The 25,228-nt window shown below is 33.6% G+C and overlaps 4 protein-coding genes and 2 long non-coding RNA genes across 8 annotated transcripts; 2 read left to right on the top strand and 4 right to left on the bottom strand.

Annotated features, from left to right (window-relative positions):
- Nucleotides 1–204: 204 nt before the first annotated feature.
- LOC145734037 (uncharacterized) lies at nucleotides 205–13,478 on the bottom strand. Of its 3 annotated transcripts, XM_081987096.1 has the most exons (14): nucleotides 13,336–13,478; nucleotides 12,612–12,936; nucleotides 12,375–12,559; nucleotides 9,266–9,490; nucleotides 8,017–8,224; nucleotides 6,812–6,939; nucleotides 6,602–6,757; nucleotides 6,354–6,540; nucleotides 6,115–6,258; nucleotides 3,135–3,268; nucleotides 2,784–3,001; nucleotides 2,491–2,701; nucleotides 1,254–1,403; nucleotides 205–1,147 (listed from the first exon to the last, which is right to left on the bottom strand). In XM_081987096.1, exons 3-14 carry the CDS (start codon nucleotides 12,426–12,428, stop codon nucleotides 1,022–1,024), a joined length of 1,941 nt encoding a protein of 646 aa, XP_081843222.1. In that variant the 5' UTR covers nucleotides 12,429–12,559; nucleotides 12,612–12,936; nucleotides 13,336–13,478; the 3' UTR covers nucleotides 205–1,021. The 3 variants fall into 3 exon arrangements, with proteins under 3 accessions (XP_081843222.1, XP_081843223.1, XP_081843225.1); XM_081987097.1 differs by having other exon boundaries at nucleotides 12,375–12,936; XM_081987099.1 differs by lacking the exons at nucleotides 8,017–8,224; nucleotides 9,266–9,490; nucleotides 12,375–12,559; nucleotides 12,612–12,936; nucleotides 13,336–13,478 and adding an exon at nucleotides 7,156–7,354.
- LOC145734052 (uncharacterized) lies at nucleotides 2,111–2,469 on the bottom strand. The gene is made up of 2 exons (XR_014179331.1): nucleotides 2,376–2,469; nucleotides 2,111–2,293 (listed from the first exon to the last, which is right to left on the bottom strand). It is a non-coding gene; the product is annotated as an uncharacterized LOC145734052 (long non-coding RNA).
- Nucleotides 11,320–13,266, top strand: LOC145734051 (uncharacterized). Its single transcript, XR_014179330.1, has 2 exons — nucleotides 11,320–12,108; nucleotides 12,158–13,266. It is a non-coding gene; the product is annotated as an uncharacterized LOC145734051 (long non-coding RNA).
- Nucleotides 13,479–15,603: 2,125 nt separating the features above from the next.
- On the bottom strand, nucleotides 15,604–20,843 carry Pss (phosphatidylserine synthase 1 homolog l(3)77CDf). The gene is made up of 6 exons (XM_081987102.1): nucleotides 20,440–20,843; nucleotides 18,797–19,031; nucleotides 18,583–18,743; nucleotides 18,335–18,528; nucleotides 18,034–18,280; nucleotides 15,604–17,176 (listed from the first exon to the last, which is right to left on the bottom strand). The coding sequence occupies exons 1-6, from the start codon at nucleotides 20,613–20,615 to the stop codon at nucleotides 16,945–16,947; spliced, it is 1,245 nt and encodes a 414-aa protein (XP_081843228.1). The 5' UTR covers nucleotides 20,616–20,843; the 3' UTR covers nucleotides 15,604–16,944.
- Nucleotides 20,844–20,980: 137 nt separating this feature from the next.
- Nucleotides 20,981–22,564, top strand: Eaf6 (chromatin modification-related protein EAF6/MEAF6). Its single transcript, XM_081987113.1, has 4 exons — nucleotides 20,981–21,176; nucleotides 21,432–21,635; nucleotides 21,697–21,733; nucleotides 22,294–22,564. Exons 1-4 carry the CDS (start codon nucleotides 21,102–21,104, stop codon nucleotides 22,524–22,526), a joined length of 549 nt encoding a protein of 182 aa, XP_081843239.1. The 5' UTR covers nucleotides 20,981–21,101; the 3' UTR covers nucleotides 22,527–22,564.
- LOC145734046 (uncharacterized) lies at nucleotides 22,523–25,168 on the bottom strand. Its single transcript, XM_081987112.1, has 6 exons — nucleotides 24,871–25,168; nucleotides 23,804–23,990; nucleotides 23,542–23,656; nucleotides 23,272–23,492; nucleotides 22,961–23,123; nucleotides 22,523–22,880 (listed from the first exon to the last, which is right to left on the bottom strand). Exons 1-6 carry the CDS (start codon nucleotides 24,951–24,953, stop codon nucleotides 22,849–22,851), a joined length of 801 nt encoding a protein of 266 aa, XP_081843238.1. The 5' UTR covers nucleotides 24,954–25,168; the 3' UTR covers nucleotides 22,523–22,848.
- Between the last annotated feature and the right edge of the window lie 60 nt (nucleotides 25,169–25,228).

Below are 25,228 nucleotides of genomic sequence, written 5' to 3'. Positions count from 1 at the left end.
AGAAATTATTGCGCTCTCTAAAGTTACCATCATACTAATAGCAAATTTGAATTCTGGGACTTTTTGAGAAATTCGAAAAAATCATCAAAGTACGGGCGTAGAGTTATTTCTAAACCCACACAAACCTTCATGAATTTAAAAATATTATTACGTCACTGCCACTAGCCCTGGGATGAACTTTAAATACCTTCTACAGCTAACATAAGTAGAAATATACTTTTATTAAAATATAGGTATACATTTTATTATATAAAAAAACTCATTCACAAACAATATCTATACGCATCTAATGAAAGTAATAGTTAAAAAATTGGAAAACAGATAACATCCTGTCGCATATGGACAACTTTTTATAAATTAAACTGAAACTGGTACACTGTTTCGTGGGGGAAACATTTAGAAAAATTAAACTGCATTCTTAGGAAAGGTATAAAATAGCAAATAAAAATTTGTCATGCGCTATATATTAGAATTCTTAAACCTATTCACAGCCGTTCTTTATTTCCTACAACTAAAACTGCATTGAACAGCGTTAAAAGCTCATTTAACGGCAAGTAAAAACAACTAAAGTTTTAATTAAATTGGATAGTTTTATGACCACAATAAGAAGCAAAACCAAAGCTTTTTCGACTAATTTTACGTTTGAGCTGTAATAATCATTATTAACCAAACTATTTTTTAATTTTTGACGCATTTTATGGTCACTTTTCCTGACCGTCCACTACTTTTATATTTATACACATTTATAAAAAGGGGGGGAGGTGAATAACTGGAAACTAAGGGTAGGAGTGATAAAAATATATTCATTTCTGCCGTGGACTTAAGTAGAGTAAAAGTAGTACGTTTTGTACTTTGCACCCCAAGCAACAACCACCATTAAAGTTCAAATCCACTTCTAATGGGATGTCAAAAGTGGAAGACTTCCTTAAAGAGCGCTTTACATATGATTAACATATGTAAAGCCATTTTAATCAGATTCATCTTCCTTTACATCGGTATTTACAATATAGACAGCGTTCCCTCAGCTGTCTAACGGATCAGCTATTATCAGATCGTCGGCTTCGGCAGCACTAATAGTAATCATCATTTTCTCTTCGTTGCTCGAACTGTCCGAAGATGCTGATTGTTGCGTAGACGTAGCGGCTTCCTGCATTAAAAACCAAAGTTTTGTTTTTGGGCAATTCAAGACAGTTTTGTGATGGTTTAAAATACAAAAATAAGTTAATTTTCTTGGAAAAACTACTATTATTTACCTGAGAGTAATTCAGATGGGTGATGGCATATTTGATGTTGTTTTTGCTGTCTGTTATCCACACCGGCTGAGGTTTCTGCTCGGTTTCTTGCTGTTGCTCACCGTCAGTTTGGACGTCCCACACCTCATCGTCTTCTTGTTCTTTGTCTTGCTGTAAAATTTAATAAACATTCATTATTACCACGAAGAAAGAAAAAAATACATTATTTCTACACATGCGTAAATGACACATGTAGTTTAGAAAATATCACTTGGATTTTAAAAATATAAGTTGGATTTCAGAATCTATAACTTGTATTTCATTATCGTAAATTTGGTTTTAGAAAACGTAAGTTGTATTTCAGATTCGTCACTTGTATTTCAGAAAAGGTCACTTGTATTTTAGAACGCGTTATTTCAATTTCAGATTTTTTTGTGTTTCTATGTGGTTATTAGTTTATTGTTTTTTTATAATATCACTTTAAGCAAAAAAAAACCCGCCCATCGGGAGTATTAATTTATATAAAATATACAGGGTGTCCCATAACTATATGACAATCTCTCGGGGGCATGCAGGGGATGTCAAAATTATACGATTTGTTCATATAATTTTTTTTAAAGTCACTCTTAAGGGAAATATTGAGCCCCAAAGAACTGCCTTCCAATTAACGTTTTTGGCCGTAACTTTTGAAACACTTTGTAGATTGAAATGATTATTGGGTTTAATGTTTTATCGAAAGAGACCTTCTATTTGACATCAAAACCAGGTATTTCGTCTTCGAAAGGCAGGAACTAACTGGACCTAAGACACAATTTGCTTAAACTTTGAGAGCTGCCATTATTTTCAGCTGCAAACGCCATTAATGGATACTCTTGACATTTTTATCGAAAAATTGTACTCTTCCTTTATTTCGATAAAATAAACGGTTTTCGAGATAAATCGATTTTTCATTGAACTGCTTAAACCACAATGTTATTAAAAATATTCGTTAAACTATTGACTTTTTTTGCTCAACTTTAATTTTCCAAATTACAAATGACCACGTCTAAAATCCAACTGCTCTTTTCTATAATACAAGTGACTAATCTGAAATACAAATTGCAATTTCAAAAATCAAAGTTATTATTCTAAAATTGAAAGTACCTTTTCTGAAATACAAGTGATATTTTTTAAATCCATCTTATGGTTTCTAAAATTCAACTGGCGCTTTCTAAACTACATGTGTAAATGGTGTAGTCTAAAACAGAGTACAACTTACCGACAATCGTTGTTTCTGATGCGTTTTCAAATGTTTAGACAGATGATCTGACCGCATGAATTTCTTGTTGCACTCACTACACTGGAACCTCTTTTCTCCGGTATGAGTCCGCCTGTGTCTCTGTAGTTCATCCGATCTCGTAAACCTTTTACCACAAAACAGCCATGTACAGACAAACGGTCGTTCTCCTGTGTGCCACCTTAAATGTGCTCTAAAACCAAAACATAATAATTTCAAAAAATGCGACTACTAAATCAGCACTAATTTTCAACGTGAAATAAGCAATTTCTTACCTCAAATGACTAGTTTTACCGTAGACTTTGTTACAGCCCGGAATGTGACAGATGTGTTGCTTTTTCCGGTCAGAATGTCGCTCCCCTTCTTGACAGTTGGGGCAGGTACATGCCACTCGTCGAACTCTTTGTTTCTGTTCTCCTTGGTTGATGTCGGAGGATGAGGGTGATGGTGCTGGTTGTTGTTCAACGGTACTCACACTAATTGGTGTTGCAACCTAGAAAAACAATTTATTTTCTTTCAAAAAGTGACTACTTTTGATGCAAAACTTCCTGTAAGGCTTAGATATTTAATTGTTGTTGACTGTCAGGAAAACAAGTACCCAAAATTTTAGTTAGTTCAACACCTACCTGAGGAGCAGCCGTTGCAGTAGTTACTTGGGGTATTATTTGCCATTTAGTAGGATCGCTAGGATCTTGCTGAATATGCTGTCCTACAGCGATTTGCGGTTGAGGTTGTGTAATAACTTGCAAGTTTCCGAGTCCTAAAATCAACGTAATATATGATGAGAATGTTAATGCCATTAAAATCGTAATAAGTAATAGATATCAAAATAAAGACAAAAGTCAATATGGACGAAATATTTCTGAAACTTCCAAATTTCTATATATTCAGTTTAATTAGATTTCAACAAATATTAAGTTATCTTTATACCTCTACCTCTAAGTACTACTGACAACCTTCCAAAAAGTTTCAGAGCTTGTCTCCACTGTCTTTCAACAGACTCAAACTTTCCCAGAGTTGTTTTAAATTGCCAGAAACAAAATTTTGAAAGCTCTACAAACCTCTAAGTGCTACTGACAACCTTCTAAAAAGTGCCAGAGGCCTCTGCAAGTGTCTTAAACTTTCCCAGAACTGTTTTCAATTGCCAGAAGCCTCTAGGATTATTTTGAAAGCTCTACAAACCTCTAAGTGCTACTGACAACCTTCTAAAAAGTGCCAGAGGCCTCTGCAAGTGTCTTAAACTTTCCCAGAACTGTTTTAAATTACCAGAAGCCTGTATGATTATTTTGGAAGCTCTACAAACCTCCAAGTGCTACTGACAACCTTCTAAAAAGTGCCAAAAGCCTCTGCAAGTGTCTTAAACTTTCCCAGAACTGTTTTCAATTACCAGAAGCCTGTAGGATTATTTTGAAAGCTCTACAAACCTCTAAGTGCTACTGACAAGCTTCTAAAAAGTGCTAGAGGCCTCTGCAAGTGTCTTAAACTTTCCCAGAACTGTTTTAAATTATCAGAAACCTGTAGGATTATTTTGAAAGCTCTATAAACCTGTAAATGCTACTGACAACCTTCTAAAAAGTGCCAAAAGCCTCTGCAAGTGTCTTAAACTTTCCCAGAACTGTTTTCAATTACCAGAAGCCTGTAGGATTATTTTGAAAGCTCTACAAACCTTTAAGTGCTACTGACAACGTTCTAAAAAGTGCCTGAGGCCTCTGCAAGTGTCTTAAACTTTCCCAGAACTGTTTTCAATTACCAGAAGCCTGTAGGATTATTTTGAAAGCTCTACAAACCTCTAAGTGCTACTGACAAGCTTCTAAAAAGTGCTAGAGGCCTCTGCAAGTGTCTTAAACTTTCCCAGAACTGTTTTAAATTATCAGAAACCTGTAGGATTATTTTGAAAGCTCTATAAACCTGTAAATGCTACTGACAACCTTCTAAAAAGTGCCAAAAGCCTCTGCAAGTGTCTTAAACTTTCCCAGAACTGTTTTAAATTATCAGAAGCCTGTAGGATTATTTTGAAAGCTCTATAAACCTCTAAGTGCTACTGACAACCTTCTAAAAAGTGCCAAAAGCCTCTGCAAGTGTCTTAAACTTTCCCAGAACTGTTTTAAATTGCCAGAAGCCTGTAGGATTATTTTGAAAGCTCTATAAACCTCTAAGTGCTACTGACAACCTTCTAAAAAGTGCCAGAGGCCTCTGCAAGTGTCTTAAACTTTCCCAGAACTGTTTTCAATTATCAGAAGCCTGTAGGATTATTTTGAAAGCTCTATAAACCTCTAAGTGCTACTGACAACCTTCTAAAAAGTGCCAAAAGCCTCTGCAAGTGTCTTAAACTTTCCCAGAACTGTTTTAAATTGCCAGAAGCCTGTAGGATTATTTTGAAAGCTCTACAAACCTCTAAGAGCTACTGACAACCTTCTAAAAAGTGCCAGAAGCCTCTGCAAGTGTCTTAAACTTTCCCAGAAGTGTTTTAAATTACCAGAAGCCTCTAGGATTATTTTGAAAGCTCTACAAACCTCTAAGAGCTACTGACAACCTTCTAAAAAGTGCCAAAAGCCTCTGCAAGTGTCTTAAACTTTCCCAGAACTGTTTTAAATTATCAGAAGCCTGTAGGATTATTTTGAAAGCTCTATAAACCTCTAAGTGCTACTGACAACCTTCTAAAAAGTGCCAAAAGCCTCTGCAAGTGTCTTAAACTTTCCCAGAACTGTTTTAAATTGCCAGAAGCCTGTAGGATTATTTTGAAAGCTCTACAAACCTCTAAGAGCTACTGACAACCTTCTAAAAAGTGCCAGAGGCCTCTGCAAGTGTCTTAAACTTTCCCAGAAGTGTTTTAAATTACCAGAAGCCTCTAGGATTATTTTGAAAGCTCTACAAACCTCTAAGAGCTACTGACAACCTTCTAAAAAGTGCCAGAGGCCTCTGCAAGTGTCTTAAACTTTCCCAGAACTGTTTTCAATTACCAGAAGCCAGAACTCTCTAAATAAAACTTTCTAGAAATTGCCAGAGGCATCTACAAAACTGTATTAAATCTTCCAAAAAATGGTTCTAAATCCTAAAAAGTCAAACTGTTCTAGATCCATTAGAAAACTGCCAGTGGCCACTAAAAACGACTGAAAACCTTTTAAAAATTGCCAGAGACCTCTAGCGTCATGTTGAAATTTGCCAGAAGCCTACACAAGTGTTCTAAGGCCCATATGCACCGACATATTTAAAGGCATCCTAGTCTGTTTTCATTTGACTGTGACATTTAGCACACAGGCAAAGATTGGTTGGTCATATACTATATAATTTATTGTAGCGCCTGCATTAAGTCAATAATCAATATTATATTTAATCACCGACATACGTTTTTTGCTGATGATTGTGACGCAACAGTCAAAAGTCACTGAACAGACAGAAAATGTTCAAAAAAAGTGTGAAGGTTTTAGGCAATTTTGCCCCAGTTTTACAGATATTTGACAATTTGTTTCTATAGCTCAGTTGCTCAAATATAATTATTATTTGTAACATGAATCTTTGTATGCAAAGTTTCTTAAGATGCCTAAAGTAGGGATAATTTGCAATCAACACATTTTCAAATGAAAATAAAGGAATAAAAACACTTACCGGGTATATTCTGTATTGTGGGCACTGTTTGAATATTGGGCAGCTGAATTATATTTCCCAATCCACCAATATTACCAACTGTTCGTACTTGCTGTAAATTTTGAAGGCTTGACACCGGCAGTGAAAACTGTTGACCATTCGCAGCTTTAAAGGAAAAAATTATCATAAATTACACTAATAATTACAGACAGTTAAATAATGTTTGAGTGCCTAAACTTAAGAACAAATAAAAAAATTACCAGTAAATGTTAATTGAGCTGAGGCTTCTCCAACAACCTGTTGTGCCAGGGACGTAGGCGCCTGCGTCTGTTGAGGTTGTTGTTGTTGCTGTTGATGTTGCGGTAGAGACGTAGCAATTTGAATTTGCTGAATCTGGCCTGTTGGCGTTAAAATGCTTGCCATTTGAGGAATTAATTGCGGTTGGGCCTTCAAGGCAAAAGGTCAATTTTAAGTTAAATATCGCATTAACATCCCAGTTAATTAGTACCTGTATGATGTTGGGCACGGTCGCGGTTGTGGCCAATTGGACGGGAAAATGTATGGTTTGATAGATAGTCTGGCCGTTTCCGGACGAAATGGGAACTTGAATAGGTATAGTTTGTTGCATCGGAAACTGAAATACTTGCGGTTGCGCTTGTCGAACCTAAATTTCAAAATAGAATAGTCAAGAAATTTACGCAATAAATCACAAGTTTACTTGTACGCTCTGCCCATTTGAAAGTTGAACTGTGGTGGGCAGGTTTGTTGCTCCAGTTGGCAGAACCGTTCCAGTAGGTGTTCTGATTATTTGACCAGGACTAAATATCTGTTGGGGCTGTTGTCCTCCTGCAAAAAAAAGTAATATTTCTAAGAAAGTTCAGCAAAATGACAGTGACAGAAAAGTGTACAGGTTAAGTCACCAAAACTTAACTTTAATAACCAAATTTGCAGTCAGATTTTCTGACGCTTTTCTACTTTCACATTTCGTAAGCACCCCTTCACATAAAAATGTCGTAAAACTCAAATGATTGGCTGAATAACTAAATTCTAAATAATACACACCATTCAGATTATTTAATTCAACAATCATAGGCCCAAGTTCAGTCTGGATTTGAATTACTTGATGAGACACATTTTGTAATTCTGTAAACTTTTCGTCTTTTTCTTTACTCTGATCAGGGGCGGAGTTTAATGGGTTGGTACTTTGACTCTCCGTGGGCGGCACAACGTCACATTCAGTTGCCATTTTCACGAAACTACACTACACTGAGAAAATACTACTAGTACCAATAATAAACCTGTTACAAGGGTATTAAATATTTTTAAAGACTCGATACATAAAAACGATTCAAGTGCAGCAGATTTAGTTGCCAACTGATTCAAGTTTTAAAATCGGCTGGGACTACTGAGTTTGTCAAAAAGGTTAGGGATTCTAAGAAATACTAGTAGAGGCAGGCTCGGTAGGGCTGGATTTACGACCCATGAATACAAGTTTGGTACAAGCAGGGTAAGGTCAAAAAGCATATTTTGCTACCTGCAACTGAAGGGACGATTTTCAACGCATAATTGGGCGTTACATACATAGTACATACCTACTTTAAAAGTATGTTTTTTTTTCTTAAAAACATAAAATTTTAATAGTAAGTTGTAAAAATAAAGCGACAGGCATTATTTGTCATTAAACATCACTTTTCACTGTAGCATCGGTTGCAAAACTTATTGTTAAACCCAGAATCAGTTATTATTAAGCATAATCAGAGTTCAAAACTTTTCTATTATTGTAATAGTATTATTGATTATAAAATTTAGGTGTTTCCATGTTGTTTTTGTGTTAAGAAAATGGTTAAACCAAAGGTGCTCTTACGTTTATATTGCATTCATAGTAGAGTTGAAATAAATATAAAATAACAAAGACATAATTACCTAAGCTCATTGCGGGTATAAAGATAGCTTCTTGCCCATCAACACTAAGCGCCTGGACACCAGCCGGTGCTTGAACGATGTTGTACCCCAAATTTTGACCGGCAGCAGCTGCAACCAGTTGGGCAGCTCCTGCAGCTGCTTGCTGCTGCAATATCTGCTGTTGCAACTGTTGCGCTGTCATACCGGCAGCTACAGGTACGCTGAGAACCTATAGCCAAGTAAAATAATGTTTTTTTTAAAGAAACTCTGTTGTTCTGACACAATAGTGAGTGCAAACCAAACCAAGACAACAGGAGGCGAACTCCGTAACGATGTAGAAAATAGAAAACGCATAGAAATAGACAAGAAAGAAAATTTCTTTCTATTAACTATTGGTACTCTCTAAGCTATTTTCTATCACATTCGGCTGACACCGTCAACAGAAAACGGGAACCTATAGGTCTTAAAAACATTGACTAATTTCTAGTAATAAATCTAGAGCTTTTACTTGTTTCGTCGTATTCAGGGTTAATGACAAGTATCAAAGACAATAATTTGAATAATTCTACGTTTTTACTAATTTTTTTCAGTAATTAATCATATTTTTAAGTTTACATTCTAAAATAATTCGTTTTGTTGCCATTTTTGTTCTTGGTTTTATTTATTGTAGTTATGTCTCTTCAGTTTCTTATTTTCTTGTTGGACCATTAATATTTTTCAGTTGCTTGTAAACAATTTTTATGCATTTTGTGAAGAAAGTAGGATGGGACTTTAGGATGTGTTGATGGAACCCCATATAGCCATAACACAACCATTCCATCATGAACAGCTTACACCTCAAAAACAATAACTAATAGGTGCAAGAGGGGTGTAAACACAATCAAATGGTCCCCAACCCAACCTTATTGACACAATGTTGACACTGACGGGCATACAGGTTAAAAAACAAAACATTTGAATTTTAGAAGACGACGGAAAAGAAAGATTGGTAAATACAAAATTTCATAGCCGCAAGAGAGATAAAATCATAGCAAGACCTCAGTTGGTCTTTCTATTTTACACAACCCGAATAGCTACGTTGAGTGCCGATCTTCACCAATTGAAACGTAGAGAGTACCATATATTACGATAGAGAAGGGTTTTCTATGATAGCAAAGAAATTTCCTTGCTATTCGTTAGAGAGTTCGCCTTCAGAACACCTAAACCGTCGGTGTTTTTGTTTAAACTTTTGATAATTCTTGTAACATGACTAAAAAGAAGATTCGTTTACCTGGGGTTGTCCCTGTTGCTGTCCTGCTTGTTGTACAGTAACATTCTGCTGCTTAATCTGCTGGTTCTGGGGAGTGGGCGTGGTCGACATGGTTATGGTCCCGTTGTTCGGAGACTGTATATAAGTCTGAGTCTGTAGTTCCCCTGGGCCGATACGACTACACGTGGCGGCTAAAAGAGCCAGTGGTGACGGTGCAACTACTGGTTTAGTGTCAGTGTCTTGATCCTGAAAAATTAGAAATACATTTTCAGATCTGCTTGAATAGTTAATTACCTTAGGTACGAAAAAAATACTTAGTAATATTACTCATTGAACAGACAATTATAGAAAAGTCATACCATTAGTAGTGTTCTGTTAAATTCTTAATGAAACTGGAAAAAATTACCTTGACAAATAGACATTTGAACCTACAGAGAGAATGGTGAACCTCAGCTATAGAGTTTTAAGTTGAAGAATTCATAAATGAAGAGGTTTTCAAGAAATTGTTCAACCATTCAAAGCAAGTGCGTAAGACTTTGAAACAATAGTCAAAAATTAAGTAAAACATTCTGTAATTAATTAGTTTATTTTAGTAATTTCTGTGTTACTTATTATTAGTAATTTCTGTAAGGTCCGTTTATTGATTTCGGTTAATAAACATCAGTAATGACAAATCGGGAAGCTTAGTCTAAAATGTCGGAATTTGTAGTTTATTTACAAAAAAAAATAATTTACAGAACTTTGAAAGTGTGTTAATAAATTCAAATCGACGGTGTTGCCGCGTGTATGACGTAGACGACTTTCATCAGTTTTATTGGCTATAGCTGTCTGACGGTTGACAGCATCTTCCGATCAGCTGATATATTTGACATAATGACTTTAGTCTAGTGTTATTGTTCGAAACTTAAACACTGTAAACCGAGCTGATGTAAACACTGAGAGTTTATAGAAATAAGGACCTCCTTTTATACGTTTCTAATTTGGCCAGATTAATTTGAATGTGTCTAAACTCTCTATTGTCTAAGTCATATCTAGCGGGCGTTTTAAATGTTACTCTAAAATTTGACTCTTTTTATTTAATTTTTGTTATGTTATACTTAGTGGTTTTAAAAATAGAAAAACACGCATTTCATATTTTTTGCGTTCTATTCAAATATGAAAAAAAATGTGGGATGTGCTGTTAAAAAATAAACAAAGCATTTGGAGACCAAAACAGTCAACTACGACACAAAAGTAGAACTTTGTCAATAAAGGTTTCACTTAAATTACTAGTAATCCTTTTAATCAAACAGCTTTGAAAATGAGGATTTCCTACGTCTCTGTTCCCCATTTTTGTCAGTTATTTTTCAGACAAATCTAGCAGAACGTTTAGAACCATAGTGCAAAGTTCAAAGGCACTTTGCATTGCAGCCTTACACGTGCTTGTACTATTAAAAAATCCTGCTTACGCCTTTTGGCCTGATGATATGCCTTTTTAAGCAAACCATGTAGCCATTAAAAACCTCTTTTGGAAAATACCTATATTGTTGAGACTGTAAACTTTGAGTCGTTTTATTTTGACATTTAACTTGTCAAAATAAACGAAATCCCCATATAACACACCCCACCACCATGTATAACACATCGAGTGTTTGCATCAGAAAGCATCCATATAAAACCCAATTTTTTAATGCACTTTAGTTATAATAAAATAATAGGTATTATACAGGATGGTCCAGTTTTAAGTGTCAATAATGGGGTCGCCTACTAAAAAATGTTTTCAAACTGTAAAACTGATAAGCAGACATGCATGTTGCGATTTTGTTCCAAGGAAGATACAGCTTTAACAAGACCATCCCCTCCAATATCTTCGCTAATGGACCATTTTGACAAATGTCCCTAACATCACATAATGAGTATTCATAATTTCATAAGTACTTGTGGGTTCAATTTTGATCAAAATTGCTTCGACACTCTCACAGTTACATAAAAACATGATTTTTAAACTTCCTTAGGAAGCGATTTTCAGGAAAATTACATATTGCATTTTTTTGATAGGCTATCGAATGCAAAATTATTGACACTTAAAATTGGACCACCCTGTAGGAATACTAGTAAGGAGTTAGTGAAACAGTTTATAATAAACACACATTGCATTCTTATCTGCGACATGTGTTATCTAGAAACAGTGGAACCGGGCGGAAGTACACCTCTGGGCACCTCCCCCTTTGACGTAACCACGCAACTAAATACCACGTGCTACCATTTCTATTGCTATTTTATACAGGGTGTCCAAAAAGTCTGGAATATTGCCAATATCTCGAAAACTGATTTTTTTCTTAAAGTGAACCGAGGTTTGCAAGTATACAGAGTCAGTCACAAAATATATCAACTTCCTTAACACATCCTGTATACCTATTATTTCAGATTTTAAGAGTACTCATAAAGACCAATTCAACGATTTACAGAGTTACTACTTTTACAACCTTTTTTCTGAGTCAAAAACCCTATTTTATGTACCTACCTAATACGAAAATTTGATCAACTTTAGGACACAAGAAAAATTATAATATGCAAATTTTCAGAAAAATAAGAGTTGTTGGGATATTGTTCTACAGGGTGGTCCAAATTGATTGTAGGATATACAATTATTTTACTCTGAGAAGAATTTACTATATGTATTCAAAAAACCTACTTAAATTGCCATAACAATTACACTCGTGTACTGTACTGTTACGCTACTGGATTTTGCCGTCTTATACTGAATCATTCATTAATCTGATAACATTATTAATTCTGGTTTGAGAGCTTGAGTAAGCAGATTGCATTATCACATACGAGGATTTTTGTTACCTTTGTGAGAGGTAAAAACAATAAAGCTTCAGGTAAAATTAGCATTAGGTGGAGGACTGTTTGGGTTTAGCTTGTTTGTAGTTTATAGGCTGAAAACGTTATTGGTCATCTCTATTAGGTAGAGAAAACACACCCATAGAAAATGAAAGTGTAACGGAAAAGCAGGCTGGCTTAGGCACCCTTTGCGCGATGATAGCTCGAAGGCCGACCTCCGCCTCCTCCTGGGCAGCCGGACCGAGCTACACCCACGAACGTCGGGCCGCGGCACAAGCCCACCCTTTTGCACATCAAAACTCACCTGTGCCGGATTTTCGATAACGTATTCTGTTTTTGGTTGTCCGTCAGAGCTCATTCTTGTTCACCAATCCTTCCGACATTCTTTTTGCACTATTCCCAATCCAAAACGAAGGCGCGCCGCTGTTGTGTCGTGTGAACAGCACTTTGTCGTCACTGCTTGCGTTGCACGAGTTCCGTTTGATTTTCCTACACCAAAACACATTATTAGTGCTCCCTGATTGTTTACAACAATTAGTACCGTATTAAGGACAGTTTATTTTTTAGTTAAACCAAAAAATTTTCTATTGGGCGTGTTACACGCGGGTTTTGTCAAGAAAAGTTGGTAGCGCGGGCTAATCATGCGGGTCACAGGCAGGCCGAACGAAACGCAAACCACGCCATTCGGGGACTGCCTTTGGTGGGGAGGGATCGTGCAGCGGTCCTTCAACTTCCAACGACCGGTGTTGCCGATAGACAGAGGCGTAGCTTCGAATTGGGATTTACCAACACTGATAATTGCAGTTTTCCCTCTAACTATCGTTAAGTTTAAGTCAATTTTGCAGCACCAACGAATCTTAAATCACCTGGAAAAAATTGTACATCCAATATAACATTTTACAATAGCCAACCTCATATTAAGTCTAATGCAATTTTGTAAATCGTTAGTTTGACATCACTGTACCGAAACTTAACCAGTTTCAATGGCATTTAATTTTGCACTAAACTTGTGAAAACAAGTCAGCAAAAAAGTGAGACCATTTGTTGAAAACTTTAGAACCTGGTACAGAACAGTAGCAGTTCAACTGAACCGGTATTTGAACTCTGATTGGACAACCTTAGTTGTTTAAACAATTAAAATCGGACATACAGTTTTGCAGAATTTAATAAGAGCAATAAAGACTTTTTAAAAATTGGGTTAGTACTTTCAACTGAAAGCTTTGTACAGAAATTGTCAACTGTAACACAAAGCTGCAACTGCTTACTTTTTGTTTGTCTTCGTCTTTTTCCGGTTTTCTGGAGGATTGCAGAAAATCTCCGTTATTAATGACGTCAAAATCACACAGAGTCGGTTTCAACAGAAGTCGCCAGTGACAGATTTGACTTTTGCATCTTCCATTAATAAAATCTGAAACAAAATATGTCCATGAAAAATATACTCAATATTAGAAACACCCTGTATATGTTGCCTACTCTGATCTGTGTATAAAACTGAGGAAAACCAAAAAAATCTTGTCAGAGAAACCAAAAATGTCATTGTCACGTGACCATTCTGACTTCCTCATTCTCCAGATGGAAGTCAGCTTTAAAGAGCTAGTGCCACTGGGAACAGGAAATTGTATCAAAATAACGATAACGCTTACATTTTCAACGATTTTCTGGCATATTTATGTTGACAGATCCAATAATTTTATAATATTTTTGGTTTAGCACATTACGAAAAGCTTTTTATCTAACCTACCATAACAAATATTAATTCAGTGTTACGTAAGAGGCTTATACCAAAAGAAACTAAAAATTTTAATTTGAATTTTATAAGAAATATGTACTCTTATAGTAAATCAATAAAACACTGTGCTGAGATTTGCAACAAAGTTGACACCTTACAACATTATTGAGTATTTGAGTGTTTAGTATTATAAAACTTTCAAACTTCAAGGCTCAAACAAACTTAAATAAAGCATATAATAAGAATGTAAATAGAAATAAAATAATAATAAAAATGAAAAATAACAAAACTGTACCCGCCTATGGTAACATTCAATACGCCGAGCACCTTCGTATGTCGTCAAAACGTTCGGGCTGCGAGCTAGGGCAAGGGGGCGTTAGCAGTTCACATAGTTTAGCCCCGCCACTCCCCGCTTTTAGGGCTGTTCGATATTTTGCCTGTTTGCTCCACAACCAGCAAACCCCTATTCTATCTCAACTAGGCAGAAAGAGAGGCCCATATAATCGAGTAAAAACGTTGCATGTTTACAATGTACTAATTTTATGACCTATTTTTGTTACGGTCCCCCAAGTCACGGCCCATCGCTGTGAATTTTGTAGGGTGACTTACAACAAATGCAACTAGTCTCTCTAAAGTAATAATAGTAATAATAAGATTAAAAAGCACGTTATGTATTTATTTACTTATGTTGAAATTTCTCATATATCACTATCAAAAATTGATGAATCAAAAATTGTTGCACTGAAAGGGTAATGAATTATTTTATGAGGTTTGGTAAGAGAGGAGGTCGCATACATTTTAGGGTGGTAAGGGAAACGCCCACTATCTTATGAATTTCTTCACTATACTATAATTCACAGATTAAGTATACCTGCTATATTTATTGTTTACCTATATTAAGTATAATGTTTGTACCAATAAATAGATATATACAATTATTAATTTTAGAAACAAGTCGTTTTGATGTAGTACAAAAGAAAGAAATCATCAATATGAAGTACTTTATTGATTTATAATGTGACAGACATCTGTATAGTATTATGTTTTCAAAATTTTGCGAAAAAAACAATAAATATGAAAACCACTTTGTAATTTTATGAATATATAAGCAGATTTTTAAGTTGATCATTTGAATTTACTACATACTCTAGACAGGTAACTTTATAAAAGAAGGTTTTTTAAACTCTTATTGTCTAAAACAACAAACAATTTGTGACATTTGATCATCAATCTTGTAAGAGTATGGCTAAATTAGTAAATTTACAGTGTAGCCTGCAGTAGTTCTGTGAGATGTAGGAAAAATACCTATAACTATGCATACATATTGAGAATGTTACTATTTAATTTTCATGTTCATGATAAAACTAAATATAAACTTTTTTTTCTCAAAAAAACAAGTATGGAAAATTATCCAATTAAATCAACGGTTAAAAAACAGAACTACTGCACAATGCTACTAAAAATTAATTCTTTTGACAACAAGTTGCATAAGAGACATGCGTCAGACTGCTGACACATCGTTTTGACGCTTTATGGAGCAAATAAACTGAATGTGACGTCACTAATGGCGTAATTTGACAGTTGATCAAATCATGCGACGTTACAATCGCTCCATATTGAGAGCCAAACCATCAGAAAGTTTGACTGATATCTTTTGTGACCAACTATCAAACTACGTCATATCCGCTCCGACAAACTGACACTTACATTTCTTCACCTTTGTCAAGAGCAGTGAATGAAATAACTTTGAAACTTTTATATCTATATATTAAGGTGAACTTTCAGGAATATTGAAAACACAATAATTCAATAATTTATTTAATATCCAAATAATTACAAATAGATATTTTATGGCACAAACATTTAATACAAACTATCGTAACTAAAATCTCCATTTTATTTATACAAAATCTATGTTTAAAAAAATTAAGAAATTTCGAGCCAGGTCTCTATTTCTACTAAGTATTTCCTGGTTGTCTTTTTAATTTATTGTACCTTTATATTATTTTTAGATAATCAAGTTATTGCAAATATACATTTATACAATTGGATCATTAACCTGATTCCGTTAAGTATTTAATAAAATGTAGTGCCTTTTGTTGAAAGAATTTTTAACCTTTGCATATTGTTAATCTGTTAGAAAAATTAGTAATTCTCTGTTTTTGTTCAAAAAAAAAAACAGAAAAGCAGTAGTAGAATCGAAAATGCAGTCATTATCAAACATTCCACATATAGGCAAGCAACATTTGTGTATACATTTTGGGTATAAGTCGAAATATCTTTGTTGTGCCGATTTTTAGGTGGGGACTTGAGCACAATTTGAATTCCCCTATCTATGCAATGTTAGTGTCTGGTTGACAAAAGAATCACCTGTCTTATGACGAGCTTATTGGCGTTTCAAGATAAGAGATATACTCCCTCTGGTGATCAGTTTGGAAAACATTTTCTGGCTTTCCAGCTGTCATCTCTCCGTTTGTTTATGTTGACTTTGGTTACGATTTTGGCAACTGGCGCTGCGATCTTAACTTGAAACGCCAATTAAAACAAAAAAAAGCAATGCGCAAAAGCAAGTGAAAAAAAAGAAGAAATGCCTCATGCAATCATTATAGCAAAAATAAGAGAAAGTAGTATGTCAACGATACTACAATCAGGTGTAAATTGAAAATAAACCTTCAAAATCAGCAATAAATTTTAATTTACATTTTGAAGCCAGTTTTCTGTTGGTTGGATGTGTTTGAGTCTTAACACAACCATTTTCAAACCCAGTTAAGTCACTAATTAAGATTGTGAAGTGTGTTAAAAACTATTTATACACACATACATATTTAACCACCCTGTTTAAATTAGTTTGTGTTTTATGTATATTATGGACATATCCTTTACAGTTACCCGTAAATACTTCTCTACTGAAGTCGAGGTCTTTGGTTTACTTATACATATTACATTGACGAGCCAAAATGTATGAAAATTCTCTTAATGTTAGTAAGAATCAATCCACTGAATCACAAAATCTAGTATTAGAAAATTATGTACAATAATTTAATGTAACCGAGTTATGTGGATCAATATCACAGTTGCAACATAGGATACAACAACAAAAACAATTGGATTTAGTCGAGATTCGTATTTGAAAATGTTAAAAATTTTAATCTCTTCTCTGTTTTGTAGAATAAGATTTGTGATAAATGACGTATCCTGCAACGCATATTACCGATACAACAAACTGAACTAATAACCAAATTACGATGTTAATCGGATGCGTGAGCTTAAACAGTTCTGTACCGTGCTTTATGCATATTAGGGATTCGGTGACCATAATGCATCCATATACCCAACATTGTGTGCCCACCCTTTTGCATGTAGTATCGGTGACATAGCTGAAATAAGAAATAGAATTAGTAAAGTAAGAAGTGTTATAAAAGAAGAATATACTAAGCTTGGTTTTAATACTACTTAAATTGATAAGATACAATTTTTTCCATAATATTTGACTTCTTAACTAATGGACGTTTCAGAATTTTTTGTACAAGATAAATAGTGGTTTCACAGTGAATTGGTTTACTTACCTGGCAACCCCACAATAGGGCATAAGTAAAAATTATAATATCATAACGCTCAAAAAAAAACAGTAACATGTGTAGAAAAAGTAAAATTATCCACTCAAAATCAGGGGAAAGGAGAAAAAAGTTCAATGTGTATCATGTCAGTTTGTCCAAAGCAAGCGTAAGTAAATGTGACGTAATTTGACAGTTAAACACGACAAATCCATAAAATATGAGATGGTATATGACCTTAATTGTAATCATATTTTAACACTCCACACAAACAAGCAATTTTTCACAATTTTAGTATATTGTAATAGTGGTTTCTGTAACCCTGTCATGTTCATCACAATAGAGTGCTTTATTGCCATTATATAAACGTTTCACTCAGTTTATATATTTCTTAAAAGGTTCACATAGAAGTAAAATGTGTTGGCTTCAAATCTAGTTTATAAAAACAATGGGTTCAAGGTGTTGCCAATTTTGCGTTCATAAGTATGGAATAGTTGATTTTACCTTAAACTGTTTTAGAAAAAAAAATGTTGCCGCCATTCTAATAAAACAAAAAATTGCTAGTTGGGTTGTGACTATTATAAGAAAAATTGAGTTTTTATGTAACTGACACTGAAAATGTTGCGTCAAAAACTCCAGCGAATTTGGTTCTAATGTCAACAAAATTTGATTTTACTTACCAGTAAAACTGGCGCACCGATGGAGCAACTATCACGCCAACTAACATAAGTCGAGCAGAAACCAAGTAGTGGGACGTAGGAAGATCGAAAACGTGCTTGAGGAAAAACGTGTTCAGTTCAGACACTTGCCAGAAGAACACCAGTTCACAGAAGGCAAAAACCCTCATATAAGAGCATTTTGGGTCTAACCACCTGACCGACGTCCAGCTTTCGGGTGTGAATTGTAAAAATGCTCGTTTAATCTTTCCTGTTAACAAAACGATTCAAATAAACAATTACTACACAAAAAGTAATGTAGTACCTGTTGTACTGTGAATGTCTTTAATGCTTTCCCATTTATATTCACGCATTTCTAAAACTTGACATATTTTTAGTCCGCACCATATTCCCAATCCATTGCAAATTAACACATCCAGAATAAGAGCGTCCCACCAGCATTCAATAAAATTAGGTAATAAATGGGCAAAGGCTAGTTCAGTGATTTCCCACATAATGCTACAAAATATATTAATTAGCACTTGGTTTCCCCACATTCAAAATAAGTTTCACCTTGTAGCCCACAAAATTCCCACGTGTCTAATAAGAATAGCCTTAAACATCCACCCTAGAAAATGACCTAAGGCAAACACGTCTACATGACTCCATACTCGTTCTACAGTAATATCAGAACAATTTACACCATACTCTTTATCCATGTCAATATGAAAATCCTGTAAAAATCTTATTGCCTGACAGGAATATGTAAATTAAATTCATCACATACTTGAAGACTTGGATCGATCCAATACAATATTTTGTTTACAGTTTCGGTGTTTTGGAATAGTATAAATAAGCATCCTAGAAGATATAACACACTCATCCCAAAGACGATCCGCCATACAGCAGGATGAGGTCTAGTAAAAGGCCCATTAGGGAAGGCCAACACAGATATTATAAGAAAAAAGAAACAACAGCATAAAAGTCCAGACCATATGTTTTTCTCCACATCATCAGTGTTTCTAAAATCAAAGACATGTATTATTAAAGGTAAAAATATTATTAGTATCTTTCATAAATTGTCTATCAAAATTAGAAAATTGTACTGTGAGGTTCATTACTGAAGAATTGAATTGAAAACCGTTTTATTAGTAAGTTGTTCCAAATTACACTACATTTATGAAATGTGTTTAAAATGCCGTAAGTGTACTCTTTGAAATCTCTTCTAAATGTAGGACTATTCTTGAATTTAATATTTTATACACACATACAATACTCAAGTACCACTCTAGCTAGATTAATAGCAATGTAATTATTAAATTAATGTTAATCTGTGTATCTAAAGGTAGGTAAGATATACATAATGTTTGCTTAATAGATAAGTAACTAATTTGATACCCCCCTATCAAAGGAGAAATATGTTATTTAATTAAAATTCAATAATTGCATAATATAATGAATAATAGTGGTGAGGTTTTGTTTTTTGTTTATCAATCCCAATTTTCTGACCGGTTTAGGCATATTACGGCTCATCAGAGAGGCTATAGGGCTTGTTAACCAAAGAACAAAACCTTCATTCTAGTATAGTCAACTGGATGCCAGAAATGATAGTTCTTGCACGACAACTATAATGGATAATGTTAAGAACTGACTGTGGAACTAGTGGTTAATTTCTGTGTTCCTTGTCAGCATTGTATTTCATGATGTTATCTTTAACTGAAAACCAACATTTTTATCAGTAGCATAGAGTATAGTAGTGTAGGTCAATTTGTTGTTGCTTTTAGATAACCCAGTAGTAAATCAACCAGTACATGAAATGTACTTTCATGGTTATAATTAGTAGATCTACAGTATGCTGTAAAAATGTGGAATGAATTCATTTTACAATCCAAGACTATAGTTTTTTTTCAAAAAGCCCCTGCATACTATAATAGTTATTATTTTGTCTATTATTCTTTATTATGTATTTGTGTTGAAAATTGAAAAATAGTGGGTTTCATGGTTTTCTGATAACCTATGACATCTGATTTTCAGATTAAATTACAGTGAACTGAAGTATTTATGATAACAGCTTTACTATGCCTAGTTTTTAACAATTTAAGGTGAAGAGGACAAATCTTGCAATTATGTGAATTTGATGGAGATGCAGTCTAGAGTCATCAAATTTTTTGTTGATAACTGATGACAGCTTACTTTTGTAGCTAAAAAAACAATAGAAATAGATATATTTGAAAAGTGGACTAAGCAAGGGGCTAATTACTGAAAACTTGATTGATTCTCTTCAACATTTTGGCACTAGCCCCTTACTCAAGTCTACACTTATTTGTTAAATATCACCCATATTCTATAAAGTCCAAAAATACAATATACTTACCTACACACATAGTGTATTATAACCTATAAAGCTTAAAATGTATAGAAGATTCTTACCTCACAAAAGCAAAGTAAATTACAGCACCAATGGAGATGAGCAACAAAGAAATTGTATGGGGCTTGTAGAAAAACTCAATAGAAATATCATCAACTTCTTTTTCATTTATAGCACTGAAGGAGTTAAATCTTTGCCTTTGAGTTGTAATTGCTTGTAAATCCACAGACTTCTTCATTATTTTTTAGGTTCTAATTGAGTAAAAAATCAAATGATGTAATAAAAACTTAAGTTAAATTTTCTCCATTATATCAGAGACGATTTTAAAAAGCCGCGTGTTGACTGATTAATTTGATAATCGCGTAAAATGGTTGAATTATGATCAAATGAATGTTTTGTAATGTTGATTAGTGATCATTAATCAGTCTTATCAAATTTTTAAATAAATGTGTAATGACTGTAATCTGTCATCACAAAACGTCAATGTCAAGTAACCTGTAGTAAGATTGGATATCTTGTTTTATCCGAATGAGTTAAAATGAGACAGAAACTGTAAACACTGACGCCAAAATACGTCTTTTCTGGACAATGTCAAACTACTGTCAATCAATAGCGTCACCGCCTCAACTCAATACAAAAACAATTCATTTGTGTGTATTTTTATTATACATTTCTGAATTCAAATTGTTAATAAACTATATTTAAAAAGAAGGTAATAACAAATATGTCTAACAAAACCAATTCTATTGATGCTAGACAAGAATTGGCTGATTTAGTCAAGCGGAAAGCGGAAATTGGGGTAAGTATGGTACAGAATACATACTTTTTTGTGTCCTTCAATCTAACATAAAATGGTCCTCTTTGTCTCTGGAAACTACGTTAATTAATTGGATTTATTGATTTATAACTGAGAAACGGTCACCAAAATACCCAGCTAGAACCTACATTAAATCCCTTTTATCTATGTTACCAAGAAGTAATAATAGACTTTTAACAAAGCAATATACCTACAAAACTTTTTTAAAAAACCCTAATAACATAATTTATTTCTTAGGACACTTTAGCCAACCTTGAAAGGCAGATCTATGCTTTTGAGGGTTCCTATTTAGAAGACACCCAGTTGTATGGCAATATTATTAGAGGATGGGACCGCTACTTGTCCAGCAATAAGACCACCAATTCAAAAGCTGATAAACGTAACAGAAAGTTTAAAGAAGCTGAAAGACTCTTTTCTAAAAGCTCTATTACATCAATGGCAGTAAGTATTTACTAATAGAGACATTTCTGTATAATCTTGTGTACTTGTTTCTCTATTATAGGCTGTGAGTGGTATTGCAGATCAAAACCATGAAAAAAGTAAGAATAGTTATGATGTAGAAAGTAATCCATATGCCTACAGTAGTAGCTAGTATTGTGTATGTCTATATTTTAGAATAATTTTTTTATTACCTTGTAACAGTTTATGATTTTGTTTCAGTTATTATTCATTTAAATAAAGTGACTATAATAGATGCATGTTGGTGGGTATTTTAATTATTGGTTTCCTTGGTTTATCTGTTATTAAGTGGTTTTTGTCTGTCTATAGCATGATACTTAAATGTTGGCACAAGATTATATTGAACCAAATTCCAAGTGTTTGTAATATCAAAAACTACAGATTGACGAAAGTTAGTTTTCCAGTGATCAAACGCCTGTAGCACATTTGTTGATTGGGTCTTAAAGGAAGATAAAAGACTAGTCCAATAATTTAGGCCATACTGATGTGGTTAAATAAACAACATTTTTTTTGTGTGAAATGCTACAAACTTATTTCATTTTTGATAAAGAGCAAATAATCGTTTGATCTCTGTTATTTGATGTTGTGGTAAAACTGTATCATGTAAGAAATATTCAAACGTCATACTTAATTTTCACAGTGGACCGAAATTCAGATGATTCTCAAATGAATGACGATTCCAGTGATACAAACACTGCATTAAACGACATCGATGGCGAAATTAAAACTGGAAAACAGACCACTAACACATCAGCATACCCACTGGAATCGCTCAATGGCATAGATCGAACCGCCAGCCCTAATTTAGCGACCAATAAAAAGGGATTTAACGCAAACACTAAGAAGTCGGTAAAGAAAGTAAGACAACGATAAAAATAATAATTTTACTCAATAAACACCTGCCTGCAAAACATTGTAATATTTTTTTGTGAGTAGTCAACATCTCCCTTATTACAATGTGTTGTTTCTGAATATTTATTATGTGTATGGGTACATTTTGTGACAAGAAATTGTTGAAACAAGTCATTTTACTTAACCACTGAGATTAGACTCATGAAAGTGTTTTTGCATCCTAAAAATTTCAACTTCTATACCAAAGCACCAACCACTCATTCAAATAAAAAAACATAAAGTGAATTAATAAAACAGGAACAAATAACAATCTTAATGTGTATACGTCAATAGGTTCCACAACTCAAGATTCTAAAGTATTCAAAAACCTTGTCTCTGAAAAGAAAATAATAAATGTAACAAAGAAGCAGCAATTAAGACGAATTATGATGTATAAAATGAATTTAAAGACTTACGTTCTATTATCGTGGGTTGCTTCTTTTTTGAGCACACCTGAGCTAGTACGTAAAATAAGACAGTTCCGATTAAAACAAACACGGCTGAAACTATAAAAGCAACTTCATTGTGCCGTCTGAATTGACAACATTCATTTCCCCAATAAGTCCAAGTAGTATTCATCTACAAAAAATTAATTGATTGATGATTGAAGCTACTATTTATGGTGCAAAACTGTATACACAAATTACCTCTTATAAGAATTTAATAAAATAATTGTGAAATGTTAACATCCATTAAATATAAAGACTAATTCAAAGTATTTACTTACCAAATCCACTATGTCCATACATACACCGATTTTTTCATTCTCATTACTGATACTAAGAAAGTATTTATTAAGAGTCACATATTTATCCATACAAATTGAACAGACGTCACTATCTTTAGTTGTATTTGCACAATTAGTGTATTCTTCAAATAATTCTGTAAACTTAATAGTTTGGGCAGATTTATTGAATGTTTGGGTGCCATTTTCTGTAGCAAAACATTCTGAAAATTTCCATTGAATTATGGTAAGTGTGATATATTCATATCTCACCATAACACTTTGCCCTGTTCCATAAGTCTACATGATTATGATATAAGGTTTCAACAATACCCAGTCTGTCTAAGTTGATGAAGTTATCTATACAACTTCTACCATTACTTGTAACCTGAAAGTCATAATTATTATGATTTTATGACTTAAGGGTATGTAAAATTGTAATTTTCCTATTGCTTATAGAGGACAAGTCAGCACCAATTTCATATCAATTTAGGTAAGTAAATCAGTCTTCAGCGGAAAATCTCAAAATACCTACCTCAGACATATTTCTGTAGCTGTGTAGCACATCAATATACTGTGTTACGCATGCTTGACAAAATGTAACAGGTCGGGAATGTTCGACGGAACAACTTGAAAATGCTGAAGAAGCATTGGCAAATGCATCTCTTACTTGCATGCAGGTGTGATTTAAAGCTGAACTTAGATCTGTTTGGCCAAATGCCCTGAAAACATCATATTTATTGTGTTTTTATTTTATCAGTTATCTACAGCTAATGGTAGTAGTTAGTTTTTAATTATGATGAGTTGAAACCATGAAACAGAGTTTTACCATGAAACAGAGTTTTTACATTATAAACTTGTAAATTTCCTAAAATAGACTTTTCCAAAAGGACCCCACATATTTTCCAACAAGGGCATAAATTCATTCATTTAATTCAATAATCCAATTTTAATGATTTGCTGCTTTAGTGTTTTTGCCATAATACAATTTAAAAAAAAACTCTGCACATTATATCTAGTTATTTGAACTAAAACCAAATTTCTATTCTGTGGAAATTAGAAAATGTTGGCCTTACATAATGGGTATAAACCTAAAAAACCAATCAACCCCCCTGCAAAGGTCTTCTTAAATAATATAGTAACTTGAAAAATGTATAAGATTGGCATTATGATGCTTTTCATAAACTGGTTCAGGTCAAAATAAAAACTGCAGGGAAATTAATATTTAATGCTTAAAAGGATGAACAAAGAAGTGTAAGTAGAGTATTGGTATTAAAATAAAAAATAACAACAATAAATCAAGGTATAACACCATTATTTTGTAATAAAACTAAAACGAGTAAAACACTATCAAAGGAGATTCACATTTTAGGTTCTGAATATTACTAGATATTTAATGATTTTGGCAATCGTTTTAACAAAAGTATTATTATTAAACTAGGTAGTCTTTAAAATATAAATATGGAAGATTTAGGACAGGAACAAAGTGAACTTGCAAGGATTTTTCTGAACAGTGATATACAAAACTGAAAATATTCATGTACTTGTATGTACTATTCACTAGAGTGCTATTCAATAATTATTATATCTGGACGTACTCACCCATTAATATTTGCACTTACAACAATTAATAAAACTGTATTAATGATGTGATAAGCAATTTTTAACTTGGTACCCTCAGCCATAGTTTGAACATAACAATATAACAACTGACTATTGATATTTTCTGTTTGTTGTAATAGACTAATTTATGGTTCAATATCACAATGATACTACAATTTTTCACTGTTTCTTGCTTAAATTATTGTTATACTTGCTTTTGGTTGGTCTTTGTTTAGGTGACAAAAATTTAAAAACAAAACATTTTCAAAACATAACCTTACAAAATCCATAAACAAAGCTAAATATTGATTTCGTCAACTCTTCTTTTACAACAAAAGGCTTCATATACATGCATTTC

This window comes from Ips typographus, linkage group LG9 (genome assembly GCF_016097725.1).
Source record: "Ips typographus isolate SLU linkage group LG9, UJ_Ityp_2.0, whole genome shotgun sequence".
In the NCBI taxonomy this organism is placed as follows: Eukaryota; Metazoa; Arthropoda; class Insecta; order Coleoptera; family Curculionidae; genus Ips; species Ips typographus.
This window is presented reverse-complemented; position numbering and strand designations above follow the sequence as displayed.

Coding starts and splice junctions, on each gene's coding strand:
- LOC145734037 (XM_081987097.1), bottom strand. CDS start 12,428: ATGAGCTCTGACGGACAACCAAAAACAGAATACGTTATCGAAAATCCG. Junction 6,541..6,601: donor CCGTGCCCAACATCATACAG/GTACTAATTAAC, acceptor TTTGCCTTGAAG/GCCCAACCGCAATTAATTCC. Junction 3,002..3,134: donor CTGCAACGGCTGCTCCTCAG/GTAGGTGTTGAA, acceptor TTGTTTTTCTAG/GTTGCAACACCAATTAGTGT.
- Pss (XM_081987102.1), bottom strand. CDS start 20,615: ATGAAGAAGTCTGTGGATTTACAAGCAATTACAACTCAAAGGCAAAGA. Junction 19,032..20,439: donor ATTTACTTTGCTTTTGTGAG/GTAAGAATCTTC, acceptor CTTTGATTTTAG/AAACACTGATGATGTGGAGA. Junction 17,177..18,033: donor TCGGTGCGCCAGTTTTACTG/GTAAGTAAAATC, acceptor TTCTTATTTCAG/CTATGTCACCGATACTACAT.
- Eaf6 (XM_081987113.1), top strand. CDS start 21,102: ATGTCTAACAAAACCAATTCTATTGATGCTAGACAAGAATTGGCTGAT. Junction 21,177..21,431: donor AGCGGAAAGCGGAAATTGGG/GTAAGTATGGTA, acceptor TTTATTTCTTAG/GACACTTTAGCCAACCTTGA. Junction 21,636..21,696: donor GCTCTATTACATCAATGGCA/GTAAGTATTTAC, acceptor TCTCTATTATAG/GCTGTGAGTGGTATTGCAGA.
- LOC145734046 (XM_081987112.1), bottom strand. CDS start 24,953: ATGGCTGAGGGTACCAAGTTAAAAATTGCTTATCACATCATTAATACA. Junction 23,991..24,870: donor GTAAGTGCAAATATTAATGG/GTGAGTACGTCC, acceptor TGATGTTTTCAG/GGCATTTGGCCAAACAGATC. Junction 23,124..23,271: donor GTATGGACATAGTGGATTTG/GTAAGTAAATAC, acceptor AATTTTTTGTAG/ATGAATACTACTTGGACTTA.